General features: G+C 39.1%; 1 protein-coding gene across 1 annotated transcript in view; it reads left to right on the top strand.

The window, feature by feature from the left end:
- The first annotated feature begins 84 nt into the window (after nt 1–84).
- Nucleotides 85–13,679, top strand: part of NSL1 (NSL1 component of MIS12 kinetochore complex) — a 55,471-nt gene continuing 41,876 nt past the window's right edge. The window contains exons 1-4 of the mRNA XM_082616064.1: nt 85–333; nt 2,418–2,496; nt 8,531–8,661; nt 10,751–10,805. Coding sequence (XP_082472190.1) covers nt 100–333; nt 2,418–2,496; nt 8,531–8,661; nt 10,751–10,805 — 499 coding nt within the window. The 5' untranslated portion in view covers nt 85–99. The remainder of the gene's footprint in view (nt 334–2,417; nt 2,497–8,530; nt 8,662–10,750; nt 10,806–13,679) is intronic.

Genomic DNA, 13,679 nt, shown 5'->3' with positions numbered 1-13,679 from the left:
CTGCTGCGGGCCGAGTTTCCGGCCGGACGTCTGCTCCTTCTTCCCGGGGAACCCGCTCTTCCGCTCCCAGAGTTCTCGCCCACAATTCAAGTTGGAAAAATGGAGGGGCCTCGTGAGTCGGTGGCGCTTTCTGCTTCGCGGGACGTGGAGAGCGTGGCCGGGACAGACGATGGGGCTTCGGTTCTTGCCACCTCCCGAAAAGACTTCCGGGTGCGCTGCACCTCGAAGCGGGCCGTGACGGAAATGCTAGAACTGTGCGGCCGCTTTGTGCAAAAGCTGGGGGACGCGCTGCCAGAGGAGATTCGGCAGCCCGTGCTGCGAGATGCGCAGTGGGTACGGGCCCAGTCTTGTCTTATCACCCCCTCTCTCCACACCCCAGGTCTCAGTGGTCAGAAAGAGCGCACGCCAGGCTTCGGCAGAGTTAACGGTGCCCCACGCTTGGTTAGAAGCAGCCCGGGACACGGGAGGGAACGAAGTAGATGCTGGAGGCAGCTGGGTATTGTTAATTACTTAGACCAGTGCTGTCCGACAGAAAAATACTAGGAGAGCCATGTATGTAACTTGAAATTAAAAGTAAGAAAAAATAGGTGAAATTAATTTTAATAACATTTATTTAACCATGTCCAAGATATCGTTTTAACTTGTAATAATTAAAAAATGAATGAGATAGTTAAATGAACGAGATAGTTTATATTCTTTTGTTCATACTAAGCTTTCCAAATCTGTCTTAAACTTACAGCTCATCTCCTTTCCTACTAGCCACATTTTAAGGCCTCAGCAGCCATAAAGTGGCTAGTTGCTCCCCTGTTGGGCGGTAGACAGAGACTCTGAGAAATTCTCCAGGAGAGGGTAATCCTGGAAGTCAGTGACCAGGCTAGCTTTTGGTCTTTCCTTTTGTTTGTTTTAGAACATCTTGTAAAGAGAGCGAGAACTTTTTTCCTACAAGTCTAAATTAGATAAGGAAGCTGTTTTGCTTATAAACTTCAGTAAGATCACACACTGGCCCTTATAATACATTTCCCCTTCCTTTCTTAAATATTTTGCAAAGCCCTGAAGAAGATAGTTTTTTGAGGAAAGACGCAACAAATTGAGGGATTTGTGTCTGTCAAAAGGAAGCACACAATATATTTAGGAAAAAAAGTTAAAATGCTTATAATGCAGTACAGTTTTGAGTGTCAATGACCACAGTGCAACCAAAATAAAGGTTAAATGGATGAAGAATGAAGGAACACTCCCTGGGTTGTGATTCTGTATTCCAGTGTTGTGTACACTGGCTCTTATATCATTCTGTCTTTGCAAGCAAGGGAAGAATAGAGACATACCTGAGGACATTTTTAGTAGTTTCTTGGGAGAAGACTGTTGTCTTGTGTAATGATCTTAGGATTTACCCCTTTCTAGGAAGTGCTAAGCTGCTTAGAACATTTAATTACCTTACAAAAAAGAGGAACTTGGCTTAACCTATTATACCTTATTTAATGGATGAGAAAGTGGATTAGAAGATAAAAGGTGTGAAGACTTAAACTACCAAGGGAATTAACTTGTGTTTTACTTTAATTAAGAGAACAGATAAAAGGCAGAGGCTTTAATTATGTTGACATCTCTTTATCTAAAACCACATAATATAGTATTATCACATTCTTTTTTGTGATAGTTATTTTTAAATTTATTTTATTGAAGTATAGTTGATTTACAATGTGTTAATTTCTACCATACAGCAGTGGTTCAGTTATATATGCATTCTTTTTTAAAATTTTTTTATTTATTTAGTTTTGGCTGTGTTGGGTCTTTGTTGCTGCGCGCGAGCTTTCCCTAGTTGTGGCGAGCGGGGGCTGCTCTTTGTTGCAGTGTGCAGGCTTTTCATTGCAGTGGCTTCTCTTGTTGCAGAGCACGGGCTCTAGGTGAGGGGGCTTCAGTAGTTGCTGCACGTGGACTCTAGAGTGCAGGCTCAGTAGTTGTGGCGCAGGGGCTTAGTTGCTCCGAGGCATGTGGGATCTTCCTGGACCAGGGCTTGAACCCGTGTCCCCTGCATTGGCAGGCGGATTCTTAACCACTGCACCACCAGGGAAGCCCCTGCTACTTTTTTTTTTTTTTTTTTTTTTTTTTTTGCTGTACGCGGGCCTCTCACTGCTGTGGCCTCTCCCATTGCGGAGCACAGGCTCCGGACACACAGGCTCCGCGGCCATGGCTCGCGGGCCCAGCCGCTCCGCGGCATGTGGGATCTTCCGGGATCGGGGCACGAACCCGTGTCCCCTGCATCGGCAGGCGGACTCTCAACCACTGCGCCACCAGGGAAGCCCGCCCCTGCTACTTTTTAAAATATTCCCTATCACAAATCTGAAATTGTTATTTTGCCCAAATGTTTGAATTCAGTATTTAAAGTTACTTTCAGTGACTTGACTATTGCGACTTTATTGCAGACTTTTGAATCAGCTGTTCAAGAGAATGTCAGCATTAATGGGCAAGCATGGCAGGAAGCTTCAGCCAATTACTTTATGGGTATGTGATTTCGCTTTGTCCCTCTGTCATTCATTTCTGAGTTATTTTTGTGGCTAGTTTTATTTATTAATTTAATTTAATTTAATTTTTGGTCGTGCTGCTAGGCTTTCAGGGTCTTAGTTCCCCAACCAGGGATCGAACCTGTGCGGAGTCCTAACCACTGGACCGCCAGGGAATTCCCTCTAGTTTTATTTTGAGTGCTAATTCTTAATCCCCATTTTCAGTGTCACTTCTTTTAAAATTCCTTTAGTGGAAGAGTTCCTTTGCTGGAAAAAAGAGAAAACTAATATAGAAGACTATTGAGGTTATAAACTGAGGCAAACAACCTAGTGGTTACTGTGATCCTTTATATTGATATATACTATCTGGCATTCCCAACAAGACTTTCATCTGATTAAACTTCAAAAGTACCCTTGTCAATAATAGCTTATTGGAAAATACTGTAGAACTATCCCCAGATGAAGAAACAGGTCCAGAGAATCCCTATGCTTAATACTTTATAAATCAAATTGTATTTTTACAAGTGATCCTTTGAGTAGATAGTGAAGTACTCTTAGAAATGTGAAGTTAAACTATAAAAGTACCATGTAAAGGATGAGGTCAGTATTTGTAGAAACCTCCTTGATAAAACAGAATATTTTCCCGGTGTAGAGCAGACTAGATTGTACCCTAACTAATGATGTTGACATACCTAAAGAAAAAGTTTTAATAGAAAGAAAATGGTCAGTGTAGGAAGGAAAAAATGTAGTAGAAAAAGAATGATCAGTGTGGGAAGAGAGGCAGAACTCTCCAGCAATGTCCAGGAGAAGGGCTGCCCCGGAAAAAATGTAGTAGAAAAAGAATGATCAGTGTGGGAAGAGAGGCAGAACTCTCCAGCAATGTCCAGGAGAAGGGCTGCCCTGATAAGAGGACTGGAGTGTCTTGTTGGTCCCCATGGTGATAGTATGGAGATTTGACCAGCATAGATTGATATCACTGCTAGCTGTTCAGCTTAACCACTTATACCCTTGAGCTTATTCCAAGCCCATCAAGATACCCTTGAGCTTATTCCAAGCCCATCAAGTAATTCTCTGTGGCTATAATTTTTCTCCTCAACATTAAGATAATTCTTTGCCCAGAAGACTTTACTGTTTAATCCTCGGCGTTATTATAGTTATCTCTTCAGAGTCACCAAAGTTCACTTTCCAGTTTATATATTAAAATGGAAAAAATAACATCAGATTTTCCAAATATTGTCAGAGTGATTGCCAATTAGTGGGGGAGGGGCAGTGTATCAGAATCACCTCAGAGTATTTTCAAACTACACAGCTTCTACTGTGTGTTCATCTGACTCTTGTTCTTTGAAGTCACTTTGGAATCGCTTTATTGTTTGGTCCAGACTGCCTTCAGCAATATGATTCATCAGTTTATAGATTACCATGTATTTTCTGGCAGGTTGGCAGCCTGGGTGGATGGCTCTGAAGTGTGGATATTCTCTATCCCTTTTCCCCCTTATAACTCTGAGGGGAATAGTTGAGAATACTACATTTTTACCTTCTTTCATGGGCACTTGATAAATGCCAGACACTATGCCAAATTCCAGGAAATAGATGAAAAGATATGGTTCTTACAATTTAGGAACTCATCATTAAGGAAAGGAAATGGACAGAGAATCACTGTTACTCTTCAGGAAGTGGGAGAAGACGTAGCAGGGTAGGTTGTTGTTAAAGGAAATGCGTTTAATAAGTAAGCGTGTGCTAGACAGAAAGGAGGTAGGAAGGACATTTGAAGCAAAGAGAAAAGCATATGCAAAGGCACAAAGGAGTGATATGTTTGCAAAATGTCAGCAGTGAATTGGGAATACTAATGACAGATGTGGCCAGAAAGGTAAGTTGGGACTAGATCACAAAAAGCCCTGTAGGATATGCTGAGGAATCTGCACTTTATCCTGTAGGTAATAGGAAGCTGGTGAAGGTTTTTAAAGTAAAATTACAGTAGTCCCTTCTTATCTGAGGGGGATGTGTTCCAGGACGCCCAGTGGATCCCTGAAATCTCAGATACTACCAAACCCTATATCTACTATTTTTAAAAAAATTTTATTGAAGTATAGTTGATTTACAATGTTGTGTTAATTTTTTCTGTACAGTAAAGTGACTCAGTTATACATATATGTATATTCTTTTTCATATTCTTTTCCATTATGGTTTGTCACAGAATATTGAATATAGTTCCCAGTGCTATACAGTACGACCTTGTTGTTTATCCATCCTATATATATCTATGATAGAGTTTAATTTAGAAATCAGGCACAGCAAGAGATTAACAGATATAACTAATAATAAAATAGAACAATTATAATAATACACTGTAATGAAAGTTATGTGAATGTGATCTCTCTCCCTCACTCTCAGAATATCTTATTGTACAAATTTAATGCCTTTTCCATCTTAACTAAGGACGTATCATGCAATGTGGCTGTAATTTTTGCAGTTTGAGGTACGACAACAAAGCTAGTACAGATTTCTTTTTCCTTCTTCACAATTTCATGGATAGAAGATTTATTCTTACTGTCGAACTTAGCAACTTCAGCATACAATTTTTTTCCTTTAGTAAGTTGTGAACTTTCACCTTTTCATTTAACAGAAGCACAGCTTCTCTTTGCCATATTTGAATTGCCAGCATCACTACTCTTGTGCTTTGGGCCCATTATTAAGTATCAATACTTTTTTTTTTTTTTTTTTTTGTGCTACGCGTGCCTCTCACTGTTGGGGCCCCTCCCATTGCGGATCACAGGCTCCGGACGCGCAGGCTCAGCGGCCATGGCTCACGGGCCCAGCCGCTCCGCGGCATGTGGGATCTTCCCGGACCGGGGCACGAACCTGTGTCCCCTGCATCAGCAGGCGGACTCTCAACCACTGCGCCACCAGGGAAGCCCAAGTATCAATAAAATAAGGGTTACTTGAAAACGAGCACCACGATACTGCAGCAATGGCTACCAAGTGACTAATGGGCAGGATACACTGGACAAAGGGATGATTCACGTCCTGCGTGGGACAGAGCAAGATGTTGCGAGATTTCATCACGCCACTCAGAATGACGCACAATTTAAAACTTACAAATTTTCCATGTAATATTTTCAGACCAGGGTTGACCATGGGTAACTGAAACTGCGGAAAGTGAAACCACAGATAAGGGTGCGCTACTATAACAAGAAAAGGCTTGTGTTTTAGAAAGCTAACTGCAGGCTGTGTGGGGGACAGATTGGAGAAGGGAGAAATTCCAGGGAGAACCTCTAAGACCTCAGGACGTTATTGCAGTAATACACCAAAAGGTGGTGAAGACTTACCCTAAGAAAGGAGAGAAGAGGATGGGTTCAAGAGATGTTAGCAGGTAGAATTAATAGGATCTGTGTCTGATCTGATACATAGAATCAATAAGTAAGCTTCACAAGGGCAGAGGTTTTTGTCTGTTTTGTTCATTGAGATCATTGTGCAAATGAGTGAATGAATAAAAGAATGAATGAATGTGCAAATGAAACCAACTTCCTCCCTGCCCCTCTACCCTGAAAGGAATTGAATTCAGAAGGCTGGACCTGACACATTTAAGAATTAAAAGATAAGTTCCTTGAGAGCAGGGATTATATATATATTTCTCATCACTATGTTTTCAATACTTGGCTTGGGACACAGTACATGTTTGTTAGATTAATGACAAATTCTTCCCTGCTCAAATTTATACATTTCAGTTTTGTAGCTTTATCACTAGGTGGCGCTAAGAAACCATTTTCTTCTCTACATGGAAGATTTATCTGGGGGACTTGTTTTTTTAAACTGATTGTGAAATAGGTACAATATTCCTTTCAGGCTAGTGATTGAACTTTTTAAATAATAAATTAAAATATAGGGAAGACTGCTCATTTAAATGAGTATTCAAAGTAAGAAATGACTATATTTTTTAATACTCTCAGAAGAAGTAATTTAATTGGACTTAGTGAATATTTTTTTCACGAATGCAAGACCATACATGATATATACCTCATTAATCTTTATGATATATATGTTTATGCTGATGTATGTCAGCAGTGTCTCAAAATGTTCTCAAAATATGTAACATCTTTCAGACTTCTCCCTAATGAAGCTCTACTCAATAAAATAAATAGATCCATTTCTATGATAGACTTTGACATAGCAGAACACAAATGACGTAAGACCAGTTAAGCTGAGGACCTAGCTCTTTAGTATTTTTAGCTACTTAATATTTGCTACTTTTTAAAGTGATTTTCAAAATGAAGTTGATGTATCCCCTGCATTCATTTCATCTGGGGTGCTTAATTTCTGGGCCCCATTCCAGAGAACTCTACTAGGAATCAAAATTTCTGCACTTCTCCTTACCAAAGAGTATGTACTGTATTATTTCATTTATATAAAATTCTAGGAAATGAAAACTAGAATATAGTGACAAAAATTTGATCAGTGATTGCCTGGGGATAGAGAGCAGTTTGGGAGGAGTAGGAGGGAGAGATTACAAGGGAGCATTAGGAAACTTAGGGGTGATGGTTGTGTTCATTATCTTGACTGTAGTGGTGGTTTCAAGGGTATACACATATGTCAAAACTTATCAAATCATGTACTTTAAATATGTACAGCTCACTGTATGACAGTTATAACCTCAATAAAGCTGTTTTTTAAAAAGTAAAAAAAAATTTCTGCACTTCTGACAAGTTCCCCAGGTGATTATTCATTCTTTCAGAGTTTGAGAATCAGTACATCTGACTCTTGAACAACTCAGGTTTGAACTGCAAGAGTCCACTTGTACAGGGATTTTTTTCACCAAATACACTATGACACCATTTGTAGTTGGTTGAATCCACAGATGTGGAAACTCTGAGGTTTCTACAGAGGGCAAACTATAAAGTTATGCTTGGATTTTTGACGGCAAGGATGGTTGGTGCCCCTAACCTCCATGTTGTGCAAGGGTCAACTGTACTTTAAAACATAGGAAAGCAACTGATAAGATAGCTTTAGCCAAATCAAAGAAACTCTAAAGTCACCATATCTTTTACGTTTTCCTACCATTTATCCAGTTGTGCCTGTTTCAGATCTAGCTACTCCACTCACTGCTATTGTCACGGCTTTGGTTCACCACATGATAAAGTCAAAACTTGTTAGCATCCCTGATGTTAAATGTTCTTTACAGTGTGGCTCTTCTATATATTATCATCCTTTTTTCCTTATACTTTAACCTGCAGCCATTTAGATCTTTTTCTGTTTCCTAAAGACTCTTTGATCTTGCAGATACTGTTTTCTCTGCCTCAAATGCATCTCCCTTTTTTTTTTTTTTTTTTTTTTTTTTTTTTTGCGGTACGCGGGCCTCTCACTGTTGCGGCCTCTCCCGTTGTGGAGCACAGGCTCCGGACGCGCAGGCTCAGCGGCCATGGCTCACGGGCCCAGCTGCTCCACGGCACGTGGAATCTTCCCGGACCAGGGTACGAACCCGTGTCCCCTGCATTGGCAGGCGGACTCTCAACCACTGCGCCACCAGGGAAGCCCCATCTCCCTATTATTTTTTCCCTACCTTTTTTATGCAGTGGATTTACACTTATGTTTCAAGTTCCAAATCAAATGTTATTTTCTCTTTAAAGTCTTAAATTCCCAAAGCAGAGTTAGTGTTCCACTGTTCTTTGTCCTGATAGCATTTTGTTCATACCTCTACTATATTTATTCAGTTGTTTTGCAGTTGTATGTCTGTTTCTTCCAGTGAACTGTGAGCTCTTAGAGAACAGGGGTTATGTTATGTTCTTTTTTGTATTTCTCTGATTTAGGCTTGGCTTCCCATAGGGGCTCAGTAAGTAATTGACCGTTAAATGCATAAATGAATCAGTTACCAAAGTGGAGCATCCATTAACTTGCCATATTTGTTTTCCTTAAATTTTGTGTTTTCTAAATTTAGTTTATTACATTTTAGTTTGTTACAATTTAGTTCGTTACATTTTCATATAGAATATTAAAAAATGTGTTTTAAGGAATTTTTTGATATTATTTTTCCCTCGAAATAGATTCTGATATCAAAGTCCTTGAAGACCAGTTTGATGAAATCATAGTCGATATAGCCACAAAACGTAAGCAGTATCCCAGAAAGATCCTTGAATGTGTCATCAGAATCATAAAAGCAAAACAAGAAATTCTGGTAAGATGATTTACCTTTAAAATAGTAAATTTTATGTAATGTTTATTTTACTACAGTAAAAAAGTTAAAGTATGAGATCCAAGTGGAGGTAAATGACATTTTGTTTTCTTTGTCTTTCCTGCCTCAGTTACTACTGTTTGTCTGCTTCTAAGTCACACTAGGTTTTGAATACAGCTGATGATAAAATAAAATAGAATTTGAAGATGGAAGACTGACAGTGACTTAATTCTGAGACCAGGAGGGAAAAGGAAATGTATCTTTTAAGCCTTTTCCTTCTATCCGTCATTTGTGTTTGGCACATTATTTGTATATGTTTATGTATTTTGGAAGACCCTTTAGTTAAATCGATGATGAAGATTGACTACCTGTTTTATAACACCAAAATTTGCTTTATGAATTGTGTATAATTTGTTTTGCTCCAAAAATCCTGATGAGGTGGAAGTAGGTTTGCTGGGAATGGCATTGCCTGTGGAGTGAGTCATACATGTTGCTTTCGATTGTGCTTTACTTTTTGTCATTAGTTTTTGAAATTAGCATACTTTCACATATACATTTTCTAGTTGCTTTCCTTTCAGGAACTGTTTTAGAGAGTGAAGACAGGTACTTTCTCTAAAACATTTTAGTTATCATTCTGTGAGAAAAAAATAATTATAAGCAAAATTTTTCATTTTTTTCTTCCATAGAAGTCAGTCCTCCAAGAAATACCCCACTCCTCTTGCCTTATCCACTTTTAAAGTTTCCTCGGGAAAAACATTCAAAATGTATTTATTTTCCAGCATCTCCCTCTCTATTACTACCCTTCCTCCCCCACCAAAACCTAGTAATCAGTACTGCATAAAAGAAAGGAAGTTGGCTGGCCTAGGTGGGGTACTGCTGTGGAAGTTTAAAATTGATGCAAAATGGTTGGAGTGAGGATACTAAAGACAGCTTTTTTAAAAAAACAAACAAACAACAACAACAACAAAAAAAGCTTTTTGGCTCCTGCTACTTTGGGCAAGAGAAAGGAGAGACATTCTTCTCTTTCTTTTTGCCTGAATTTTGGATCCCGTTCTTATAGTTCTGCTATTGCAGTCCCCGGGTATCACAGGATACATAGGTAGGCATTAGTGTGCTGATGTGGTAGTGGCCTGGCCACTTTTTAAAACAGAGTTTCTGTGGGAATATGAGTTCTGAGTTCTAAACACTTGTCTTAAAATGAACTTTTGAAAAACAGTCCATTCATAATTTGAAAACTACCTTGTACTTTATAAACACAAGATTCCATCTCTATGCCTCTAATTTGCTTGATTGCTTTTCTTATGCTTTTTGTTTTTTCTGTTTTTTTTTTTTTTTTTTGGCTGCACCGTAGTTCCTTGACCAGGGATTGAACCCTGACCCTCAGCAACAAAAACGTGGAGTCCTAACCACTGGACCACCAGGGAATTCCCTCTTATGCTTTTTTATGGTGCTATATCTTAGTGTACGCAGTAGGTGGCAATACTATAAAAGGTATAATTCAGTCTTAGTTTTTTTTTAAATAAATTTATTTATTTTATTTATTTTTGGCTGCATTGGGTCTTTGTTGCTGTGCGTGGGCTTTCTCTAGTTGCGGCGAGGGGGGGCTACTCCTCGTTGCGTTGCACGGGCTCCCCATTGCGTTGGCCTCTCTTGTTGCGGAGCACAAGCTCTAGGCATGTGGGCTTCAGTAGCGTGGCTTGTGGGCTCAGTAGTTGTGGCTCACGGGCTCTAGAGCGCAGGCTCAGTAGCTGTGGCACACGGGCTTAGTTGCTCCGCAACATGTGGGATCCTCCCTGACCAGGGCCCAAACCCGTGTCCCCTGCATTGGCAGGCGGACTCCCAACCACTGCACCACCAGGGAATCCCCAGACTTAGTTTGATCTTTTCTTCTTTTCTCCTCCCTTCCCTACAGATTTTCAGGATCTAATTTTGGAGTTTTTTGTTTGTTTTTGTTTTTTTTTTGTGGGTTTTTTTTTGGCAAAAGAATGGTACTACTGACTAATAATATATTTGCTCATATAAACTGAAGAAAATGTTTGTGTGAGGCACTAAGTTGTTAAATTAAATCTCTTTTAATTTATTTTATGTTTAGAAGCAATACCACCCTGTTGTACATTCATTGGACCTAAAACATGACCCTGATCCAGGTGAGTCAGTGTTTATTTATGGTAAAAGTTAAGCGTGAGCTTGTAATTTTCAGGAGTTCCTGATACTCTTTTAAAGGTTTCAGCATCATGGGTATCTTCCCTTTGATGCTCTAACTCACCACCAGTCATCAGTGTTTAACTCTTTTTTTCACTTAGGATTATAAGAACTTGCTCTAAACCTTCCAACTCAGAATCTCCAGGGCTAAGACCCAGGAATCTGGACTTTTATTAAGCACTCTCCTGACCTAGACTATTATAACACCTTGTCAGTCTCTAACTTCTGTTATAATACCCTCCCATCTCTAATGCTATTAAACCATCCATTCTTTGCATTACAGCCAAAGTTATACTATTAAAGCACTCATGGTGTCTCTTCTTAGTGTGATAACCATCACTGGTTTCTCATCATTTACAGAATAAAACCCAACAAAAATATAATGTTGAACTTAAGAAGAGATACATACACTTATTATGCCTTTGAACTCAATTCTGTTTCCACTTAGGTGCATCCTCTAACTCACAAAGAAATAAAATTTATACCAATTTTGTAAATCCAGTAATAGAACTGACTTTGCTAAAACTGTGGATCATACGTATTTTTAAATGACTCTATTATCATATTTAAAAATTTCTAGCAGTTTTCTTGAGACCTTTTGAAATTTGCCTTTGGTGCTCAAGAGTACCATTTCTGAAGTATCAGTAAAACAGTTAAGACCTTCATTTATTTGTATGGGATTTCTATACATATGGCTTTGAGTACCTCACCCTTGTTGAATTCTGATTTACTTTCTAACATGTCCCTTTGCCCTTCGTAAGTGTCCCAAGCCAGTGGGATAAACTGAGAGGGGGAAGTAAAGATACTCTGAAATTAGTTAAAATCACAGCACTGTATTTGATAATAAAAATTGACCTAGGACCTAACACTTAATTGTCATGGTTCACTAAAAAGGGTTAGTTGCCAAAATGCTGTGGTTGATATATACTTATTTTGGTTTTGAACAACAAAAAAATAATAATTGAAAAATGTGTTGTCACAATATACTCAAGTATTACTTTTTAACTATAGTTAATTCTCCAAAGAAACTTGGTAACCTTTTTATCTCAGGAGGGAAAACAGGTTTATTTAAATGATCCTTTGACAGTCTACGTGATTTTCTTCCTACCATTCCAGTTATGTAGTATTAGTGGAAAAATCTTCTTTGTCATGTGATTCTGACTTCACAGTTAAGCAAATAATTAGAATCTATCTTTTGGATGAATTTTGAGATTTTCTTCATTATACATTTTCATAATGTTTATAAGCTTAGAATAGCAACAGCTCTTTAAGCACAGCAAAATTAACTTAGAGTTTTATTAGCTGGATGTCCTTGGGCAAGTCACTTGACTTCAAGCCTCAGTTTCTTTATGATGAAGTCTGCATAGCCTGATGCTTTAGGTGTGAATTCCAGCTGTGTCACTAAATGTTACAGAAATGTCCTGCCTACTCACTGAGGTTGTTATGAATCACATGAGATAAGGGGGTCTGTAAACTGTAACTAAAATATATAAGTAGTAGTTTATAAGGAGGTGCTATGTAATAATAACCCTATTATAAATCCTATCCCTGGGCTTCCCTGCTGATGCAGTAGTTAAGAATCCGCCTGCCAATGCAGGGGACATGGGTTCGAGCCCTGGTCCGGGAAGATCCCACGTGCCGCGGAGCAACTAAGCCCGTGTGCCACAACTGCTGAGCCCACGTGCCACAACTGCTGAAGCCCATGCTCCACAACAAGAGAAGCCACCACAATGAGGAGCCCACACACAACAACGAAGACCCAATGCAGCCAAAAATAAATAAATGAATTATTAAAAAATAAAATAAATCCTGTCTCTTTTACAGTGGTACACCTTATAATACTACATAGCTTATATTACATTCAACTGATAAGATCGTATAAAATTAATTAAAATGGCTTAGGAGAAAAGTGGAAAGCATAAATTTGTGTAGAAGTTAAAATCTGAATAAGTTCCATGGGAAAACTTCTTAGAGAACTTCTTGGAATTTTGTTTGTTATTAGAATATTAAGTGATATCAGGCTTATTTGAAAGCTGACACTTTTTTTTTTTTTTTTTTTTTTTTGTGGTACACGGGCCTCTCATTGTTGTGGCCTCTCCCGTTGCGGAGCACAGGCTCCGGACACACAGGCTCAGTGGCCATGGCTCATAGGCCCAGCCGCTCCGCAGCATGTGGGATCTTCCCAGACCAGGGCACGAACCCATGTCCCCTGCATCGGCAGGTGGACTCTCAACCACTGCGCCACCAGGGAAGCCCTGAAAGCTGACACTTTTAAAGAAGGTTGTCTGGTTTTCAAAACATGTTACTTAAGCAATGTATATAACAATTATTTGGCATAGTTATGTTAGGAACTCTGGGGGATATGGAGATAAAAAAGATTCTCCCTGTGAAGAGCTTATGTCTGAGTAGAAATAAGAGATAAACATAAAACAGGATTTTTTCATGCTCTCCAACTGATTCCTTTTCCGGTTTTCCCCATCTGAGTAAACAGCACCTTCACCTACGTACTGCTTTAGTGAGAAGTCAACTTTGATTCTTTCCTCTCCTGAACTCCTCATCTACAATCCATAAGTCCTACAAATTATTCCTTTGAAATATAATCTCACATTCATCCACTTCTCTTCACCTCTCTATTATCACCTGTAATCTAGGTCACCATCGCTCTAGCCAGGATTTGTAGACATGCTTTCCTGAAGGTCTTCTGTTTCACTCTTATTCTCTTCCAGTCCATTGCACACACCTCAAGCAGGTTGATTTTTTAAAAAATTCTTTGAAATATTTCAAATATAGAAAACATGGAGTATAACATAATGAACATC

This window comes from Mesoplodon mirus, assembly GCF_964341445.2.
Source record: "Mesoplodon mirus genome assembly, chromosome: 3".
Classification (NCBI taxonomy): domain Eukaryota; kingdom Metazoa; phylum Chordata; class Mammalia; order Artiodactyla; family Ziphiidae; genus Mesoplodon; species Mesoplodon mirus.
This window is presented reverse-complemented; position numbering and strand designations above follow the sequence as displayed.